The sequence below is a fragment of the Pezoporus occidentalis genome, unplaced genomic scaffold (genome assembly GCF_034315485.1).
Source record: "Pezoporus occidentalis ecotype Australia unplaced genomic scaffold, CSIRO_AGI_Poc_V1 ctg19, whole genome shotgun sequence".
In the NCBI taxonomy this organism is placed as follows: Eukaryota; Metazoa; Chordata; class Aves; order Psittaciformes; family Psittacidae; genus Pezoporus; species Pezoporus occidentalis.
Window position 1 is genome coordinate 5,154,962 of NW_026913748.1, and position 22,750 is coordinate 5,177,711.

The 22,750-nt window shown below is 38.3% G+C and overlaps 1 protein-coding gene across 8 annotated transcripts in view; it reads right to left on the reverse strand.

Moving 5' to 3' along the window:
- Positions 1 to 9,517: 9,517 nt before the first annotated feature.
- BICD1 (BICD cargo adaptor 1) overlaps positions 9,518 to 22,750 on the reverse strand; it is a 171,336-nt gene continuing 158,103 nt past the window's right edge. For 3 of the 8 annotated variants that reach the window (XM_062616530.1, XM_062616531.1, XM_062616532.1), the window contains one exon: positions 9,518 to 15,307. In XM_062616530.1, the coding sequence (XP_062472514.1) occupies positions 15,141 to 15,307 (167 nt within the window). In that variant the 3' untranslated portion in view covers positions 9,518 to 15,140. Of the gene's footprint in view, positions 15,308 to 20,197; positions 20,284 to 21,013; positions 21,026 to 22,750 lie in introns of all 8 variants that reach the window. The other 5 variants (XM_062616538.1, XM_062616540.1, XM_062616533.1 and 2 more) reach the window with 5 other exon arrangements.

The window sequence follows — 22,750 nt, forward strand, 5'->3', positions numbered from 1 at the left end:
TTAGAGAGCGAGTCAGCAGTGAGCACAGGGTGGGGGAACTGGTGCAGCTGGGACATCTGTCACCATGTGCCAAGATCCTCACTCTTTGTCTCTTTGAGAAATCATTTTCAGAAGAGGGTTGATATCTTACAGCCTCCCCTTTCATTTCCCACTAAAACTGAGGCAGTCAAATCACCTGGAGTTTACTTGTGTGGTAGCATTGCAAACGTGAGGTTTTATTTTTGCAAACATACAAAAAAGCAGGGGCTCAGAGATAGAAGAATGATTTATTTCCTGACTTCAGTCATCTGACCTGGGTTGAGCATATGGAGAAGACTAACACTTATGTTACGAAGAGCAACAGTACCCGCTGACTATTGCAAAGAGCTAGAGATTCTTGTAAACTTTACCTACAAATAGCTCATGGATGTGTACCAAGGATCAATCCTTAACTCTTCCCAGGACACTGGTATGCATTTAAATCTTCCTCTGGACTCAGAGCAATTCTAATACTAAGTAATGCTTAGTATTACTGATTTAAACAAGGAGAGAGCAACAGAGGGAGAGAACCTCTCATTAATAATTCACAAAGTACCAAGGAGGAAGTATCAGCCTTGCTTTACAGGGCAGAAAAAATAGGTATAATGGAATTAAGTGATTTGTTCAAAGTTGTCCAAGATGTCAATACAGTAGTAATATACACGATGTGAGCTATGGGAATGAAAGTAAAATTGCAAATTGAAGATCTTTCTCTGTTTCTTTTATAATTGATAACTGAGATTAACCTAAGTAGTACCCAATTGCTCAACTGCCAATCTTTAGCCAGGCATAATTATCACTTATTACTGAACTTTTGTACTTGCCTCTTTAAACATAAAGCTCTGCTCCTGGAAGGAAAACAGCTAAGGAGGCAAGGGCAAATGCACACACCCTGCAAATGTGAACCAAATGGCAGGAACTATGTTAATTTTGTTTCTGTGATGTTATCAGTGAGTGGTAACTTATTACAATGTCACTCTGGAAAATAAAGGTTACCTCAGAAAAGAAAATCATGACAGCTCTGGCATTAGGAGATTGGTCACAAAAATCTCATTTTCTTGAGAAAATCCTCCTGGAGCACCCTGATATATTTAAAGCTGTGAGCTAACTGCCTATGATAGAAGAAATTCACACAGTCAGTATATTCGTGGTAACTGTAGAGCATTTATGTACTGCAGTGCAATACAGGCTTCTTAGAGTAGCTTATTGTCCCTTTTTTTTCAGTTAGTTACAGCACAGACCTGACACTGCTGGTTCAAGATGGCTCTGAACTGCCATACACCAGCAAGTGGGCTGTTCTGCCTTCTTTTAGAGTGCAACAAACAGCTGCCGTTTCTGGCATGCCCTTCCTCCTTTTTTATACACTGCTCTCAACCTCTCTTGTTCTCCATCTCCAGGGAGAGACAAAGAGTCTTTTGGCAATGTCAGCAAGAGGGAAAAAAAATTCTCCAAGTATAAGAAGTCAATCTGAGATATTATCTTGGAAAACATCACCCTAAATGATTAAAAATTCAGTGTAATAACCGGAGAAGGGACCCCACAACAGGAAAATAAGCTTAAATGTAGACAGTGCTGATACTGCTTAAAATGTATGAAGGTCAGAAAATAAATTTGGTTGAATATATAAAAAAATAAATAATAAAAATAAATTAGGTTGAATAAAAGCCTTGCAGCATACATCCCACACTAGGCAAAGTGTGGGAAGAGTTACATATCCCCTTGTTGTATGGTAACTGAGCTAAGCTACAGCTAACCTGTTCAGGTATGGGCAATATCTGGGCCATCTGGCTCTGAAGCTTTCTTTGGTGGTGGTGAGAAATGCAGTGGTGGAGACTTGATTTAATTGTACCTATTTGCATGTGGGAAGAACAGGAAGCCTATACAAGCACACAGAGGTGTAGAAGGAAGGCAAGGACAGCTGTCAAGGTTTAGCCTCAAGAAAAAGTTGAAAGAATTCACATCATGCTGCTGGAGCCCTAAGGCATTCAGGGAAACAGGACTTTATAGGCAATCTTTGCTTAGTTTGTGAGAAAACAAATGCTTTACTTTGTATGTAAACCATTCATCCCCCAGTAAACCTCTTTATATTAACCTTTTCTTCTAGTGGAAACAGCCTTCAGAAGTCTTGCTTTTTACTGATTCCTCAAGTGAGATGGTTTCTGTTGTTGCTTCTGGTCAAATTTCTTCTGCTGGAGTTTATCTTCTTCTCAGTTACACAATAAATTTGTTTGGGAATTCAGTTTATGCCTCTAGCTTTGATTTCTCTGAGTACTACCTTGTGCAGTAGCCTGTGTAGTAACGTTTAGAGCATTAATATACAGAACCCTGAAAAAGAAGATGAATGAACTAACAGAAATACAGATATAATGTTTCTAAATGTTACCAACATTAGCTTATTTAAAGCTGACTTGGACAGTACCTCCTCCCAGATCTCACAGAAAAATACCATTCTCTGTTAGATATGAAATTCCAAATAGAAAGTAAAATGAAAATGCAGCTTATGATACAGAAAATCCACACCTAAATACGTAGCTACCCAAGCCAAGTCCTGCCTAAGTTAGGGTACAGCTCATGACACGTTTTGAATCTTCTATGAACTACATATGGTATATCCCACAAACCAGTTCTGCCAGCAGGGAAGTATAATGAGGAGCAAGAACCGATATAGCAAAGGATAGAGTAGGATAGTAATTAGAGAAGAATCTCATCTCAGGCTCTCATGCACATTTCAGATAAAAAGTCTCTTCCGATGGCAGCAGCAGTTACAATGCACAAAGCAATTGCAGTGTGGACCGCAGAGATAGAAAGACTAAGCAAGAAAATGTGAGGCAGATACTTAACCTCAGTTAAATCAGCAGGCAAACACAGAATCCAGCATTCAAAGATATAACATGACTTTTAGCCTGAGGCTTCAGGCTCTGGCTTCCTAGCCTGGGGAGTGGCTTACAAAAATGAGAGGCACTCAAGCCTGATGCTTGTTCCTTGTGCAGCACCCAGCACATGTGTCAGAACAGGGTGGGCCCATGAATGTATAGTATTATGCTGGCTTACACCAAAAAAATGCACCCACCTCTTTTGTAACTTACTGCCATATCTTAGAGGTGGCTTTACTTCCTTGTGAGAAGGAGCTGTTAATCAGCATCCTGAATTAGGATTCAAACTTCAGAAGTAACCCCATGACAGGCAGTCCAACGCGGGGTGAGACAAATCTTAGGTATTAACTACTGGAACAAAACCCAGTGGGTAGATAGCCCTCAAAAGAAAATCCATGGCAGCTTCTTTTCACCTAGAAAATGGTTCTGATACGAATCTCTGTTCTGTCTTGCCTGACTGTTTAAGAGGGAACTTTGTTGTGTTTAATCTACTTCCCCGTTTTCATTTTGGGCCTATCAAAGGTAGTTATGGGGGCTACACAGCAGCAGGTTTTGTCCACTTTCAGCCACTGTAAGAACGAATCCTATTCATAACCCCTGCAGACAGAGCTTCTTTCTCTACCACACAGAATGTTGACATGTAGCTGGAAGAAACATTTCTGCTATGTACTGCTTCAATTTTTAATTTCATCTTACCCCTTTTTTTGCTGCACAGAAGCATTTTTTCTACTGCAAGAAAATTCTTGAAATTTACAGCAAACATGTTGAGATAAAGCTATCACACATATCCCTTAGTTTTACTGAAGGATTGCTGCTTAGAAGGAGTAATTACTATTTAATCAGTTTTGTTAGATGAGTCTTGCAGAACTGCATTCATTTAACAAAGACTGATTGCCTTTAGAAGTCAGAATATTCTTCATTATCACCACCACAGGTTAATGAAATGTTTCCTGCTATCCAATTAAGGTCAGACATTTAGATACCATTAGCAACAGTGCTTTAGCTTTGATTTGCATTAACTACAGGTGAAAACAAACTTCCATACCGTGATGTTAGTAAAAAGGAGAAAGCAAGCAAGCTATGCTCAAGAAAATGTTCTCTTCTCCTGTTTCTTCTTTCCTTCTGTGGTGATAACCAGCAGCCCTATGAAAACATGGTCTAAGTTCCTCATTGGAGACATTTTAGTGAGGTCTGTCTCCCAGGGTGAGCGTGACAACTCTTCTAGATGTACCCCACATCCAGAATCAATAGTCTTTCTAGCTTTTTGCCAGATCAAGTTAAATTCATTGTTGAAAATTATGAATTAATAAATTAGGCAAAGCTGCTTCTGATACGGCCCACAAGTTCCTCTGGAAACTTGACAGGAAAATATGTGCCAGTGAGATCCTGGGAGTGCTTTTCTGTGGGGCTGCTAGGGAGCTGGTGGTGGGCTGTGCTAAGCTGCTGATGGTGGGTGGCAGCAGCCAGCTCCTAGTCACCGACTCTTATGGGCCCTGCAGCTTCTCTCTTTTCTCAGAGGGGCTCAAGCCTGGTTAAGTGGTGGGACAGTCGTTAGTGACTCCTGAGGAAAAGATGGTAGTTGTGCAGAAGGATCTGGTGACTGCTATAAGCTCTTTCTCTGGTGTGCTCCTTACGTGGGATTCGTAAGATCCAGGAAAGGCTGCAGCTGAGAGTAGCTCTGTCCTCATGGAAACGTGTGACCATGAAATGAAGTGCTCTTTGCCATTGTTTTACACTTATCCCCAATGCCTAGCCTAAGCTATAACATGGAATTGTACTTTGTTTAAAGAGCCCTGTACTGCTAAGGTGCTGTATACATTAAATATTAACCACTGTCTCTCTGTGAATGCTTACCCAAACAGTTTGGTTCTCTCCTTAACAAATCAAAACCTGGAGAGCAATTGGCTGGCAAAACATGTGAAAAGTAAAGCATAACTATTACTTCCAGCTCTGGAATACCAATCTTAATATTGCAGTATTCTCTTAACTTTGTTTCTTTTCCTTATTATAAAAACCAAGCTGTCAGGTACTTAATATTGCTTCTAATGAGGTATATGGTACATGCACAGGAGTTTCAGTATGCTTCTCAATAATTTATAATGACTTAAAACAGAGCAACTTCAAAGCTGTTGCTGTATTTGCAGACTAGCTTCATCCACACTTGTTTTCTTTCATTCTGTTCCACATTCCACAGACTCCCTTGGATATTTCTGGGATGAAATGTGATTATTTGGAGCAAAGGCTGTGAAAAGGATATAAATGCTACCCCTATTCCACTTGTTCTTGTGTCCCGAATCTCAAAAATAGCATTCCATTCATATTTCTAAAAATGTATTTTTACCTCCAGAGATCTAACACTAATGGAACTCAATACTTCCAGTAAGCTTTACAGTACACATCTGAAGCTTTATGCACTGCAAATGGCTGTAAGTTTACCATTACGAAGTGTGCTGTGCTTTTTTATTCAAGCATAAATAGTACTAAGCATAACCGCATAGATGAGGAGTCTGAAACTTCAGAAATTCCAGAATCTTAATTTGGCCTCTGTCACAGATTTATATTCATGATTCTTAACACAAGCTTTAAAAGGATGCAGTCATTTTAAAGGAAATCCCAAGTTCTCTACCAGAAAAAGAATATCTATATTTTACTGGGCTAACACTGCTGGGGGAAGAAAAGTTTTCCCATGCTTAGGCAATGTTTTCTTCTTGGGTCTAGTGAGTCAAAGTGCCTTTTTGGTTTACAGACAGTCAGAAGGAGGGCACAGGTCTAAGGAAATTAAAACCGGAAAGTGGATGTTAAAGTACCGCTATTTATAGCAAGGATCTATTAATACCAAACACTGCAGAAACAGGGAACGAGCTCTGCACGAACTCTAGCACTTGAGCAATGCAGGTTCTGGAGTGGGGTATGTACCACATGTACCACAAAAAACCTCACCTTGCTCAGAGTACTTGTCTATCACATTTAAAACCACTTTGGTATGAGTGCAGGGCGGCTGTATGTGGAGAGGTGAAGGGTTACATGTAAAGAAACTTGGTTCACTTTGTTGAGTGTTGATGTTTTCCCATCATACAGTCTCAATTTGTCTATCTGTAGGTGAGAGATAACAGTACCCATTTTGCAAAGATGTTTTGGGAAGGAATTAATATGCATAGAGTGCTTTGAAGACAAAAAGAGCTACTCTGCATTTGGCTTAGATAACAAAAACCTTTGAAAGCAGTAATTGCTTCACAGAGGCATTCTGGTTTTGAGTAAGGTAGGACTTTGAGATTGCTGGTATTTGTATACAGTGCATTTATATAAGTTCTAATTTAACATTTTGGATGGCTGAAGCTGATCACGAAAGCACTCATCATTCACATCTTCACATTGCATGAGATACTCTCTGCTATGCCCAGAGTCCCATCATCCGCTCCACACAGATAAATGCCCAACATCCAGATGGAGCCCACTGAAGTCCTTGGTGCTTTGCTCCAACCCAGGGATCTCTTTAAATCCAATTTCAAAGGAATGAACTGAATGGCAGGTCCATTCATTCAGGTCAAAACAAGTTTTACAGCCACCTGTGGATGATATGAGTGAAACCCTACCTGATTCTGGTCTAGGGCCCGATGGTAGCATCCATATACCTACAAAGGACAGCTGCTGCTTCATCTTACAGCTTTAACAAACTATCACTGTAGAAAGAGCTACCTTGGGTGGCTCAGCATTGAGCCATCTAAGTTTACAGACATTTTCTATCTCTAGGAGAGGTTTCTGACATTTAGTCATGTATAGGGGATAGAAGAAGACCTGTGTGCTGTGAAAACAGTAGCTCTTTTTCACCTGTGATTATAGCCCTTTCCCATCTCTGTGAAGGGTAACAAAATATTGGGCCCACATCCTCTGCATTCAGATTTTGATCTTCAAAGCAGTTCTGTAGTCACATAGCTTTCCGTATTATATTCCTAATGTGAGTAGATGGCTTGTTTTAATGCCTTAACCAATATGCCAGCATCAAATAGCAAAAATCAATTTAATTGAGAAAGTTTAATCAACACTAATAAAAAGTTGGCAGCCCTCCCCAGGTAGGGAATCATACGAATTAATTTTAAAGGAGTCACATGGAGAAGACTCCTGGGGAGATTCTGACTTGACACAAAAGGAAATTCTGTCACAATGAGAACACTCAGACATTGGGATAATCTCCCTAGGGAAGTGGTGGACTCCCCAGTACTGGACACTTTTAAGATTCAGCTGGACAGGGTGCTTGGACATCTAGTCTGTGTCACGCTTTGCCAAGAAAGGTTGGACCAGATGAACCTTGAGGTCCCTTCCAACCTGGTATTCTATGATACTATAAACTGTATTGCTAATTATTTCCAGAGTTTCCTGGTAACTCACTTAAGAGAGATGAAAGGACTTCTTCCCCCCCCCCCCCCATTTGGAGCTTTTCCATAAATAACATTTTCTCAATCATGTATTATTATAACAATAATTTAAACATTTTTTCTAAAACCACCTACCACATTCCTGAAGTTAGGTATCTCCAATACGATACAAGGGAATTTATAAATAATGGGTGAAATGTGTGTTTTCTAATATACTGGTCTAGTCAAGAAGGAATCATTTTTGTAAAGGTCAGTATTTTTTACTGGGTTATTAAGCTTCTGCTGAGTTGTCAGCTGTAGTATTGAGCCTTATTTTTGTGCAAAGTTAGGGCTTTCTTCTTTCATGCAGGCAATCAGTCAGACCTTCCACTGAGAGGAAAGCAGTTGTGCTTATGCCTTTAGCATACACAGATAGATGAAAGTTGGCTTTATTCCAAGTATTTTTCCCAGGATGCACATAATTATTATTATCTATTTTAGCTCAATTTTCCTTCATTTTGTTCTATATATAAAATCTTTTATACATTTGTCATTCACAGGCTGCTAGATGTGGATGTCGGGTCCTTTGACATGGCCCACTTCATAATTAGTACTTCTGTTCTTGCTATTGGTCTCATGAAATCTAGGTTTCAACATTGCTGAAAATTACGTAGTGATTTCTTGTGCTCAACCTGATTTGCCAGTGGCCTGTCAATGCTTTGTGGTGTTAAGAGAGTTAAAACCATGGTGCCTGCTGCCTTTAGATATAACTTGGAGTGCTCTGTATTTCTCTAAGTGTCATTGCAGCATTTATCAAGGGTGATATCCTGAAAAAAAAAAGACTTGTAGTGGCAGTCACTGTAAACTTTAGTTTTGGAATATTTCCTATTTTCATCTGGTATATTTTCTAGGAAAAACAATAGTTCTTTGTCAGAAATTACCTCCTGCTCCAGAACAAGGGGTAATGGTGCTCCTCTGGGGAGTTATTACACAGACATTTCATTTGGAAACAAAACATGTAGTTTTGGAGGTTTTTTTTTTTGCCCAGACTATTTCAGTGACCTTACTCATACCACTGCCTCTCAGAGAGCTGCACAGGACCAGCTGAAGGGGTGATACAGAGGAAGGGAAAGGAACAACATGGATTAGAAATTTCTCAAATCAACTCTGCTATGAGAATGTTCATACAAGGAGCAATCCTCTGCGAAACTGATATCAAAACAAATACACTGAGGAGGAGAAGTCTGGTCCCACCTCTCCCCCCCCCCCCCTTTTTTTTTTTAACTCTTAGAAACTCTTTTAATCTAAAATCAAAGGGGAGGAACACCCAATGTAAGAAAATTCTATCAGGAGCAGTCATACTTCTGCTAAAATGATCATGGAATGCTGTTGCCAAAGGCACTTCTGCAATAAACAGAGATAAGGTGGGTGACCTCCCTCTCCTAGAAGAGAAAAAGGAAGAAAAGAGAGAAGTAGGAGGCACTTCTAGACAAGTATCAGCTCTTGAACTGCATTTCTGTCACCTGTTACTGTCCAAAGCACCTCTCCAGCCACCCAAAACCAAATCCAGCCCTCCAATAGTTCCCACTGAGTCAAACACCCCAGTGGGCTTGGAGGTGCAGTCCTTCCTCCAGGCTCTTCCCTTTTCCTGGCCTGTTCCTAAAAGCAGGACATTTGCTACCCCTCAAAGACCCTGCATAGCAGCGAGGTTCACCAGACGAACTGCAGCAGCTACCTGCCTGCTGGGGCCAAGCTCTCAGAGCAGGGCAGGACTGGCTGCTGGGGCAGGATTTGGACTCCCGTGAGCTGAGAACAAGGCTCTTCTACAAAGGAAAAGGATATTTCTCACTTTAAAAAGCAGGTAGGATAGTATGGTACACTGTCCTGTACACAGCCCTCCCAAACCAATTTTATGCTGACTTCAGTTCTTTCTTTGCTTTCACATCCCCTGGGGCTTGAGATTTGCATCTTACAATGCATTTCTGTACTGAGAAGACTGTATGCAGATGTCACAGCATTTCAGATGTTACTCAAATCTGTTGGAAACACTATGTGGAGAGCCAGAATTTTAGTTTCTGCTTCAATCTTGGAACACAGAGGAAGCACTTTTGCTCTGATTCCCTTTTCATTTAATGTTGATTTCCATTAATTTCTTGTCTGATACCTTTTAAACTTACCATTATGGATCTTTAAGAACGAAATAAATGAAAAAGTATTAGCTAAGGCAACACACTGCAAACTGATGTAAATAGAAGTAGACAAGACAGCATGGCATTAAATGAACAAAAATGGCCAGTTTATTCACTGGAACAGTTATGCATTACACTGTAATTTTAATTGGAACATAAAGATGTAAGAATCAGTATATTGTCTTCTTTTAATTATTTTCTTCAGCACTAGAGTGTTTTTCCCAACCATTTGACTGCATGATCATATTACACATGTACAAGCACAGACTTTATGAATCCCTCACAAGGCATTAATCTAGGATTGTCTACAAGGACAACGAAGAGTTAACATGGGAATTACTTCAATTTGAAAAACAAATGATGCATTTTTGGAAACAAGAATTAATTAACTTTTTTTTTTCTTTTTTGCTTTTAGCATAAAGTAGCAACAAGAAGAGTTTCCAATATTCAGTCTTTAGCAAATAAACAGATATACTTTTATATTCTTCACCACCTAGAAACACTCTATCATTTAACCCCAAGAAGGCAGGACAACATAATATCAATTCAACATAGGAGTAGCTGAGTTATTACAGCAGTAAACATACAGTATACAAATTTGTGTTTGTCACAAACTCCACCAAAGTTAAAATTCTTTTCAAAGGAACACAGCAATCTGTATGATTTGTTAGATACAGAACATCATGCAAATGGAAACATTCAATAGGTTACAAAAGTCACAAAACATCAGTTGGGTTTTTTTTAATTGTTTACAAAGGATCAAGTTAATCCTTTAACAGTCAAACCGCAGGGCAGAAAATCAATAGGGCAATAACTCATAAAATGGACTTAATTTATCCACTGGCATAGCACACATAGCCGTATCTGTGAACAGGAGGGGAAGAAAAAGCTAGATTACTCTTATTTCTTCTTCGCAGCTGATAAAATAACAACTCGGCGAGCAAGTCAGTCTACTTGAAAATTTTATCAACCACTTGGAAATCAACTGATTTCCAAAATATTTTTGAAATAACCATACACTCAATAAAAACTGTTCAACTCGGATTACTAATACTGAGAAAAAACATACACTTTTCTCCAATGTCTTCTACAGCAAATCATGATGATAATCAAAACAAATACAGAGCTTAGTAGAAAGACATTTTTGAAACACAAAGCCCTGTCACCCAGGGTCTGTCTGCACATTAACTCCAGTCATAGAATACAGGATTTTTCCTTTACCTTTTGACAGTTTTCTCTTGGTTGCCATTAGATTTCACATAGGGGATTTTCAAGAACTCCACAGCAAACAGATTAAAAACTAATGACAATTTAAACCACACACCTCCAAATGAAAGATACAGACTCTCTGTAATTATTTTCTTGCCTTTCTAGCAGGAAGAATATGCAAATCTATCAAGAAATAAGAATTTTCTAGCTTAGTTATAGATATGGAAAAGCTACACGATGTTAGAAATCTCATGCATGCATTTTACATTGCATATTAAGATGCATTTGTGCCTGAAGGCGAAAGGCAATTGCTTTTTAGTTTCTTTTCCGCAGGATGCTTAATTATACTTAAAAAAAAAAATAAAAATCTTAATGGCTAAAAAAGCCTGAATGTTGTATATCCCTTTCAGACTCACTGCACACACAGCAAAGGAAAACTGAAGAAAAGTGATGACTGGAGTTTTTAAAGAGGTAACTATAGCAATTATCATACTTCAAATGTAAAACATCAACGCCTGCCATTTTCACTTGAAGATTTCTGAAGTACAAAAGAAAGAAATTTACTGTAACCTCAGTGAATAGGCATCTTCCACCAAGAAAGGAACAGACCTCAGAAGGGCTGATATCATACCTTATGATGATGATTAATCCAGCTATAGTGGAATTGGTAGCACAACTACTGACTTTGGCATTGCACGCTGAATGATAAGGTTGGTATCAAAATAGGGCCCAGACTCAGGGGTGTTCTTCCCAGTGTGATAAGGACTGGGCCATATTTTACTAGCAGCTTATTTAAGTATTTCCAACATAACTATCGTGAGCACCTTTATAGGTGAGGTCATATTTTGTAAGTGAGGTTATATTTCATAACATAAGCTCCTTTCTGTTCACACTTAGATATGTCAAATGGTTTAAAAAACGTCACAATTTTTTTTAAAGAGAAACTGAAAGTCATCTTGGCATTAAAACCTGCAGCGTTAATTACAGTTTCATTCTATAATGTATAACTATGACTACATTAATTTACTGTGAAAAATGTGGATGGAGAAAGCACAGAGATGCCAGTCTGTCAATCAGATCAATCAGAAAGAATATCACTATTGTCTTCCTTTAAAAGGCAGAAACTTTTATACAATAAGCATGAAAAACAGCAATATTTTCTTCTGTTTATCTTCTGACTGATAGAAAATATATTTTCCATACTATTACATTTTACAAAGTACTTACTCATCCATCTCTTTCTCCTATTTAATTTTTTTTTCTTTTCCTTTTTCCCCACACATTTCCTATAAACAGGATTTCCAGAAGTGGAACATTTCACTGAGCAAGGTATACTTTTTCACTACATCCAAAAATAAAACCCAAACCAAAATGCCTCAGAACTGAACAGTCTATTCCAAACACAAAGAAAATTCAAGGCCATCATAGAGAACAAAAGCTGCATTTCAGATACAAAAGTCAGAGGAGGATTTAAATTGCTTCCCTATTGCGTAGGACACATTTCAGCGTTTCTGAGTATACTCAACCATTACAAATATATGTATAATTTTTTTTATCTTTAAAAATCAGAATAGATTTCAATACATCATAAATTAATTGTAAATGGGCAAAATATAATATTTTGCAACCCTTCAAAAACCTGGCTTTTGTTTCTGTTCATCTGCACGTAAATATCTCCTACAAAATCTCTCACAAAGTTGTATGCTATCAATCATTATATAATAAAGAAGAGTTTATCATCTCACATTCAAGATATGTATTTTATTTTGTACTGGTTAACTGACAAAAGTTGTCCCAGGGACCTACAGTTTTATACCTGACAATACAATAACTACAGCCATTTGTACGTTAAAGTTGGTTTGTTTCCAGTTCTCTTACATTTCCAACACTTAAGTATTATTACGTATAAAAAAATGTAAATTGAAAACTTAGACATGAAAAACTTAAAGCTTAAGAGAATAAAAAAATCTAATAAACCCACTTATTTCTATAAAATGGGGCCACAATTTCTGTATCATTGGATGCTGTTCCATAACTCTTGATCCACACGAACATACCAGTACAATGCTTCAATTCCTAAAATCGCTCTGCAAATCACAACTGGAAACAAATACGTTTCTAAACAACTGTTCCAATACAGGATTTTTCCAAATAAATTTGTATCCATATAGAAAGGAAATGTATTTCACTGAATTTCTTTTTAATTTAACTTAAATTCAGAGAAAATGCATTTGAGTTGGGTATGAAAATAGGAAAAAATATTTCAAGTGCAGCCTGCAGTAACTATATTCAAAGTGCAATGCAATTTCTTTTTCTTTTTAACAATCTACAGTAGCTGTCTTTGTTGGACACAGATGTGGCCACTGTACAATATTCATACACTAGTCTGACAAGGTCAGGAATTTTGAGATGCTTTTTGAAGGCAGCATTTGCCTCAGACTATTATTTTTTTTAAAATAAAATCAAAATAGCAGCTAATCTCAGTGTCAGACATGATAAAGCTGAACAAGGTTTCACTTGACTTTTTTATGACAAGACAACACATAGGTTAAGTATGATACTGAATAGCAATGTAAATGTATATGAGAAGAGTCATGCAAACTGCATGGAAACCGAAGTCAAAACACTGCCAGGTGTTGTCTGTTTGATCTGACCAGAATTGGATGTCAATTTGTTCCTCTTTTGTCCACCTCTGAATGTTCTGTTACAATAGCTGCTTTGCCAAGGTTACACGACATACATTGGTGATGACATAGAGTATTTGTATTTACAGCACCTTCGTTACTGGTCCTATGGTACTAATGATTTGTTAGGCACACTGAGTGGTCACCAATTCTTTCCTTTGCTGATGTTTTGTATATTGTAACATTTGGTAAGCACTGTTACTAACAGAAGACGGACTTCATTTTCTCAGATTCAGGCAGAATGTGAGAGAATTATTCCAACCACACCTGCAGCAGTGTGTTTTTTTCCCCAGATACTCTGTACCTTAGGCTGTACTGTGTTTCCCACCTGCAGGTCAAACGTGTGCTGCAGAGAAGGAATAAGGAAGTGGAAATACCTAAGCTTCTCTTCTGTAAATTAATTAAGGCCACCTGACAAAGCAAGGAGTCTGCTAGTTACTAATAAGTAGGCAGGTAGGCAGTACTGCAGACTTAATTTTCTAGCTGATGACCAAATGGGAAGCCCATCGACACTTAGCCCTACTTAGCCACTGGCCTTGCTGTCAGGTACTGTGCAAAATAAATATATCTATCCTTGATTTTGTTCTGAAACTCACTACTTTTTAAGAAGAAACCCAGACATACTCAGCTTTTACAGGAAAGAATCTTTAACTAGGAACACTGTGCACTGTTGCAATAGAGTCTGCGTACTGTAGATCACCTGAGTATTTGTCATAAACTGACATGAGCTAAGGTTCTGTGTCTGTTGATTTTTGGCAAGGAAAAAATGCACTACAATATTCAACAAAGTCCTACTAACTTTGATCCACACAGTTAACCCTTCTTGCACAAATCCTTTCACCACAGAATACCTCACACGAAATGCATATGACTTCGCCATTCATACTAGCCTTTCAAGGTAAGGCCTCAAGCTAGTACCCTGAATATGGGAGCGGGAGGAAAGAATGTTTTAATTAGCACACAGCATCTTACTTACTTTAGATTTTCTTTCTCAGATACCAAATAGAAAGTAACCCCCCAAAACAGCACCAATTCATCTACTTGTCTGAAATGTAACAAAATAATTACAATGCAAGCAAACAACTGAAAACGACTGAATACATCATCCTTTCATCTCCTTCTTAGGCTTAAAAATTATCTTTCAGTGAAGAACTAGAACAAAACCAGAAGCTACTGTAATAGGAATTAAAGAAACAAGAGCATAAACAATATCAGTGCAACAGCAAAATATACAGTCATTGCTAACATTTCAATTCAACCCATTTCCAACACTTTTGTGCAATAAAAATTGGCCATATGCTGGCCAATGCAACAAGCCTCTTTTTAATATTAACACAGTTATTCCTCACTTAAGCTATTCCTCTTATTTTTAAAAATAATATCAGTTAAATACAATTCTCAGAAAAAGAAAAAAAAAGAGACTGCATTTTATAAACACAAAAATCTGGTGCAAATAAAGTAAGAAATAAACATCACACCCTTAATGACAGAAGGAAATTTAAACTGGTTCCTATGGCTGAACTTAGAGGATGTGAGGGCAGGATTTTTGTAACACACTTTTTTTAACATTGGCTTAAGTCTCTCATTACTTCAGAGCTAAAGCCAAGCAGCTGGGAGGAACATTTTTGTCAAGATGTTAAATTTCACTACACTTTAGTTGTGATAGCAAAGTTTGAATACAATCAGAGGAACCATAAAAAGTCTTCTTGGTAGGTTGGGCTCTGTGCTTTGTGTTCTTCTTCTCAACCTTCCCTCAGTCGCTGGAGCAGGAGGTATGAATCCAGGTTTGTCAATACAGCAACAAAGCAGGATTGTCTACCCGCTTGCTGGGAACAACCCCAACCTTTGTTGCACGAACTCCACTCTGCATTTTCTCTTACGTTGTGTATGAAGATTAGGGGTAAGGAGGAGGCTTAGAGAGACAGTTGAGAGGGGCACACTGAGAGCTGGAATGTGGCTGCTCTTCTGGAAGAGCATTAGGACTGAAAATCAAAAAGAAAAGAGAAAATGTGCTTAAAATACATGGCAAACTTGTTATGTGCATGTAAAAGGTACAGGGCTGGAAACAAAAGGGGGCTGAAACCTCATCTCTAAATCTGTATCCTCAGCTACACAGTATACATAAAGAAAATCCTCAGCGCACACATTCAGTGACACCTGGATGCATACACGGAGTGACACAGATATCCTGCTTGCCAGTTCATGTACACAATCGCTGTTTGCATGAAAAATGCTGTGTGGAGAAACAAATGCATGGCCAAAACGGGAGAGTGAATTTGAAGGACAAAATATAGGTGCCATCTTTATGAGAGCATTCAAGATTTTCTGTATGTAACTGATTGAAATAAAAGACAGTGCCAGTCTGGAAATCAGGTCTCATAACTTTGTGAAAGTGTGATCTCTTACTGAATGTGACCTAATTACTCGTACAATCCTACAAATATGGTGTAACCTTCATCAGGCAACACAGCCATTACATATTTTGTAATTAACACTTCCAAAAGGTGTGTCAGGGGGTGTTTTGTTTTCTTTCCTTTTATGCTGTTTGAATCCTCTTCAATTCTGTCATATACTTTTGTCATTTATTTTTCACATACAATTTGTCTGATAACAGCATCCACCCATTACGCCTCTCTCAGCAAATCATGTGGGGCTGGTGTAGCAGCCTAGCAGCGGCAGCACAAAGATAACGGACAGCTAATACAAACATACCCCACTTCTTGATTCCAGGGTGCTCTTGCTAGTAAAGCTTCAGATAATCAGGTTTGCTTATTTAAAGATAGTTCAGTAGTGTATGCTACACTGCAGTGGGCAATATGGACACAGCTTAAGTGAGACCTGTATGATTCCCTCAGCCTTAGCCTGTCCTGTTTTAGAGAGTGAACTTCAGCTCAACTTTCCACATCAAGCTAAATGACAGCCATTAAACTTCCCAGTAAAGCATGTGGCAAAACAAGATATGAAAACAGAATGCAAGTAAATGCAATTTATTAAAAGAAAAAAAAGGTTCTTTTCTTCTTCTGTGTCTAGGAAGATATTTTTTTTCCTAATGCTTCAAATGTTCTAAAGTCTTGAAGTTACTCCAAGCTCAACAATGTGATATATGATGGACAATCATTTATAACCCTGTCTTCAAGAAAATTTGCCTTTTCCATTTCCCTTCTTTAGAAACTGGGCTATTACACATTATCTCTCCAGCACAGGCTATTGGAGTGTTGGCTGAAGGAATGCAATTAGTCTATTGCTGGAAATGAATCAATTTGAAATGCCAGAGGTATTTGAAAATCTGACTCCGGAAATGCCAGCAGTGCAGAAAATGCCCGTAGTTCCACATACAGCATTTACTTAGGGAAACAAAGAAGTGACACTGCGCTTGCTTGAAGACAGAAATAAGAATGCACCATCACCATTAGAAAAGTAAGTGGCAATGTCCACATTTTCAAGTTAGAGAAGCCTAGGAGACTGTAACCACAGGCATTATAAATCAGCGGGAGCTATAGTCCTCTGGTCTTATTTGAAGAAAACAGACTTAAGTTAGATTCTGTTTCACATTAATGCTCCTGAAGATGAGTGTTTTGATTGCAAAATGGATGGTGAGAGCGGGTTATAGAAGCTCAGGACCTCACAGGCTTTGTTTTGTGCTTAGCTGAGTAGGTCAGCTTCAAAGTGTATAGTGTTATGGACTGAATCCTCAATTTATGTATAGATTTAGTCTAGCCCTAAGCACCTAGGCATAAATACTTAATCTAAAATATTTTCTTGAAGCTTAGTAGTTGGACTTGTTTAAAAACACCAAACCGGTCTTCTCCAAGTAATTTTTCCAAGGCTGTAACTATCCTTTTCTTCTGCCATATCCTCCCACGTACAGATGGAGATACAGCATCTAAAGAAAGATCTGAGTGAGATCTTTGCCTGCTCCACTCAAGTGAGTCTGTGTCAGGAGTGACTGCAGCTACACCCAAAAAGTCTGCATTTACCCTCAAACTTATCCACTGATCAAGAGCCAGCTCCTGGCTTCAACACCTCCTAAGTTTTCAAGATAGGCTTAGGAGAAGCACTAGTTTTAAGTCCTCTAGAGAAGTGAAAGCTAATTAGCACTTTAACATTACTTTTGGGGAAGACAAAGAAGGAGGTGATCATGTTACCCTACAAAAATTGCCTTGCTCTGCTCCCTTGCTGCCCCATTTATTTTTTTGAAAGACATCTGTAATTGTCAGAAAGGAACAGAAACTCAACAGACATTTTTCTTGCTCATTAGCAGAGATGTGTTTGTCTTTTGGTGTTTCCTTCCCACCTTCAAAAATAAGCAATACAAGATGTTCATGCTCTGAGGGAGAGGACTGGTGAGGAAATGGCCATAATTAAGACTAGTTACATACAGCAATGGCCTGAAAGAGGACCTCTTTGAGACATGTAAGATTCTCCTCTATGCAAATGTGCACAACCATAACACTGGTGTCATGACTTCAGTACAAATTCAGCCCTGACTGCAAATACTGCAATACAAACTATCCCAGACTATATTCAGATTAGGAAGCACTGTGTTTAGAACTACATTAGTTTTCATGATAATTCTGTGTTGCTTCTCTCTTTGAAATACAAGCACATTTCTATGTATAGAAGAAATATAAAACTTTGTCTCACCATTCCCCTTTCAACCAGTAACAAATATTAGGGTTGTCAGAAGGAGGAAAAAAAAATTACAAGGTCAACAGGCACTTTTGTAGCAACATATATACACCCATCACTTGCAGCTCCTGTAAATCTTGATTCTTTTCCTAGAACTCTGTTATACCATCCTCTCTTCAGAAACACAGTATATTCAGTTCATTAATGCAGATTACCACAGCAGTATATAAACAAAAATTGTATCAGAATCAGCAAGTGACACATGGCATTCAGTGTGCTTTTTATGGCAGTATAAGTAATTGTGGCAGCAGGTCCTGAAGCTGAGCTATCAGGCATATTGACAGTCACGGGCAGTAGAGGGATGGCAGGTGAGATGAATAACACAAAGCAAGAGAAAGAAATGGAAGAACCTGAAGCTGTTGACTGTTAACTAAGGACAAGGAAGAACACTGTTATATTCCCCCCATGGAATATGCGCAGCTTTTAAAACATCTGGCTTAAACAGACATTTTTGTAAACCTCTCTTTAGAGGCTGGTACCATTTGGGGATCTATTAATTCAGTTGCTGAATACAGTCTGTGTCTTTTTTTGTGTTAGTATTAATGTCTGGTTTTAAGCAGCTATTTTTTATCCTTGGCACTCAAAACGCTAATCATGTATTTCTAAAATCATTTGGAAAGTAGCATGCAAAGCCCTTTGGTGTTAGGAAGTATGCTGTTGCCTGTCTTAAAGATGCCATTTGCATGCAATATTATCTGTCATTGACTGTAACTGTAAAAATACAGCAATGGCAAATATAATCAGACCAGTGATATTTTCAGAATGCAACCATTTTGCATGCAATAATATTTTATGTTACTTTTAATTTATAACCTATTTTATATGAAATGAAAGGATTACTTCTTATGAAAAAAATCATATTAATTTCATCTGCAATATCTGTTTTGGGGAGTTTGTTTTTGCTTTTATTAATAGGTAACTTGGGTTTAGAGTTTGGCCTCTGATAAGAAAATGAGGTTGTCACTGAATTCGATATAAACCTGAATGCAATCCAAAGACAGACATGCTTTTTTTAGTACTGGATGATGGAAATATTTTAGTCTTGTCCAATATAGTCCATCAGGCAGGTAGCTAGAGATGCTAGGAAGGGTGAACAGCATACAGTAATTTTCAGGTTACACCTAGATTTGGTTGCTTGCCCCATACTCCTGGAACTAGTTATTGAGGTGATGCATAGAAGGCAAAGTGAGACTTGCATGTGTTGTTGCATCAGTTTACTTAGAAAGTCTCTTAACAAAAGTTGTCACAGACTCTCCAGATCAGGTTCAAGTTGAAATATGCAGATTTAAGCAAAAAGACAGATGTATAGCAAAATAAATTGACTCGATGTGTCCTGGAGTTTCATTTGGCTTGAATCTGTTCATAGCTTATCCCGTGAGGTTCACCAAAGCTTATGTGCTGGAATCACAATTACTAGAAAATCCAGAGCTACACAAGCCCCACTTAAAATTCAGTATAGATAATGGATGAGAGAAATCTCTCAGTATTTGATGTTGAAGTTCAGTGGGAATCTGTATTGTGGTCAGGCATATTAACTAGTTTGAACACAATTAGACATACTACAGGATGCACAAAACATCTGTGTGAATTACTAGTCTTAACAAGCTATTGTTTAATTCTGGGTGAAATGCCACTGGGAGGTCACATTACTGCAAGAGTAATGTTAGCGACTTCAAAACCAAGCATATCTCTCTCTTAAAATGGGTGACTTCAGGGCTTGGCAGAGCTTTAATCTGCCTCATTGTGACTGAAAGCATACGTGTCATACCAGGAGAGATTGTCAGAGGACAAGGAAGGGCTCACAAATGCCTTTAAAATGCCACCTTACAAAATGGAAGCCTACACCTACCCCTAAAATGAAAAGTCCCCCATTTAATTAAATCTATCAAGCAACAAAATGAAATCATTACTATTTGACATCATCAAAAACCACATTAAAAGACCAAATAAGGACTATACGATGCAACTTAAAATTCTTTTCTATATTTTCATATGGATCTAAGTGCATGAATGTTGTCATTCACATTTGTACTGTCACTGCAGAAATTATCACCATTCCTCAAGTTGTTAGAAGTTTCCTGTTAGTGACAAAGTGTAGCAAAGAGCTTTTGTATAAGGAAGAGGAGGGGGTTGCAGACCTGCATGCAGCTATGTGCAAAGAGAAGAGAGTTAGTTAAGTTTACCTGACAGTCTGGCAATCTGGCCCCCTGGCTAGTTGTGAGCCGTGTGGCGGTATGGAGGCAGCAGGCTGCTGACAATCTATAAGAAACTGATAAATTAGACATATATACAGAGAGATTACAGAGCAAGGGGTTAGTAACAGTAGTACACAGGCTAACCATTTGATGGAGAGATTTAGTGAGGAATGTGTTCTTGATTCCTTATTTGACAGAAACACCTTTTTTTCTGATTGTAATAATATCAGTTGTTGCCGCCTTCTTTTCAGAAGCAGGAGTGGAGACATTTTTTTTGTCTTCCCTTAGCATTGGCAAATTTTTGTTTAAACAGACAGCAACAATGGCTGTATTCAAAATCTGGGTTTAAACCTTGTACTTCTCATTCTTCTGCTGATGGTGAACTTGTTTAGTTTACATCTAATATAAAAAGCGCCAACGAAGCTACTCAAATTTTCCTCCAGAGAACTTACACCCATATAACAACAATTATAGATGCCATCTCATTATGGCCTTTGACAAAAAACTTGCAAGAAAATTTTTGTGAATTCTAAATTGTGCTTGTGAGATTGTTTTTTGTAGGGAAAAGGAAGAAATTGATACAGTTTTTTTTCAGTGTTCTGTGCAGATTACTTTTATCAGTTCTCTGCCAAAGCAGAGAATAAATCATTTCCAAAGCTGCATTCCAGTTCTTAATTGATTAAATAACAGTAAAGCCAAATAATCCTTTGTTGCTATGTTTTTACTGTGACATTTATAATATGAAGACAGCTTAAAACCCAATAATATTTGTGGGACTTCATGAAAGTAGTTGAACAAGACGACCCCGCTTTGTAGCTCACTAGTTTCTACCAGCATTTCCAGATCTCAAGATTTGCTCATTTTCCCTGTGGGGGTCTGGCCTTTCATTTCACTGCCTGTGTGATTCAGATTGTGAGGCAACAGAGTCATCAGGGTCCTTTTGAACATTAAATCTGTGCGTGAAATTCTGACCATCTGGAAAACTACTGGATACTACGTTTTGTCTCCAGCAGGGTTTGCTAATCTATCATCCTCTCTGATTGCTTCTGCCTGATTCTCAACCTGACTCTTCAGTGGAAAGGAGTTACTTTCCCCTGAACTTTAAAAATGAGACAACTGTGTACTTGGAAATGTACTTGGAAAGCATTTGATTTTGTGTTTTTCAGTTGGTTGCTACTTAAAGCTCAACACCAGTAATAATTTCTCTTTACAACACAGATGTTTTTGAAAACTCACTACTATTCTTTGTCTCAATCAAGTGGAAGAATGTGCAATTTGCTATTTTCTCGAGTCTTGAGATGACATCAGGTACAAAACAGAGCAAACACGCCTTCCCTGGCAACACTGAACAACATTTCCCTTTCATACAAGCCCAGAGTGCTTCTCCCTACTTACTATGAAGAAATGTGCTGACCTCCAGTGGGTGGAAGCAAGCGTACCCAAAGGCACTTTGACAGGCACAGTTAGTGCTGGCCTCACTGTGTCAGAAAGCAGAAACGGAATGAAAGGATACTGTGCCATTTTCTCATTTACTAGGATGGTCACTATAGTCCTTAGTACATCTTTCAGCAGAGGAGTGCAAGATCTTGCAATGTGTTTGAGCCATGAATAGAAGGGTCTGTCATTTCAGTAGAAAGCTCAATTAAAAGAAGAGATGGCTGGGGGGAGAGGGGGACAGCCAGAGCAGGCTAACTGCAGATGGGAAACGATCTAAAAAAAAAAATTATAACAAAAATTACGGTCTTACTCTAAACAAACTATTTTGTAGAAGTCCAAAGCAAAATCTTCCTGGCAATTTATATAAGCTAGGCAGTGAGAAGAGGAATATAGAACAGAATGCTGTGTGATGAACATGTGAGGACAGGTTTCCTAAATACAGAAGAAATTGTTCGGACAGCCTTTCCAGAACAACACAAATATCTGATTTATGATCCTATTCTAATATTTCCAACATCCTGTGAAGAGTTTTATGATGCCTCTTCATTTGGCAGAATGTGTGAATAGAGCGCCAGATCCTGCAAGCATTCTGCAAGCTGGATAACGACTATTCGATGTGAGCGAACTCCCTCAACTTCATGTGAGACAACAGTTCTTTCTGGCACCAGCAATGCTCACACAATCTGTCTTGCACTAACATCAGTACAGAATCTAGTGATCCGTGTGACTTAAAATGGCTGAATCGTCCTCCTGCATCCTCCAGGAGTGAAGTTTTTGAGGATTATGCCAGGAAAGAGCTAAGCAGAATACATATGGCTTACATACACACATTTAAAATTCAAAGGAGCTCTTATCTACTTAAGACCAAGAAACTGTGCCAGAGCTAGATTTGTTCCTTCTATACTTAATCTTTTGAAGTATTTTGGAGGGTTTATAATGCTATTCCCTAATGTCATGACAATCATAAAATGACTTCTTTTTACACTGCGTTAAAAGATGAAAACTAGCAGACAGCATTCAATCCTTCCTTCTATTAAGGAACTTCTGTGACAAGTAAATGTTTGTTTCTTTCTGAAATGCCCTGCTGAAGGTTAAAAGTTTCAA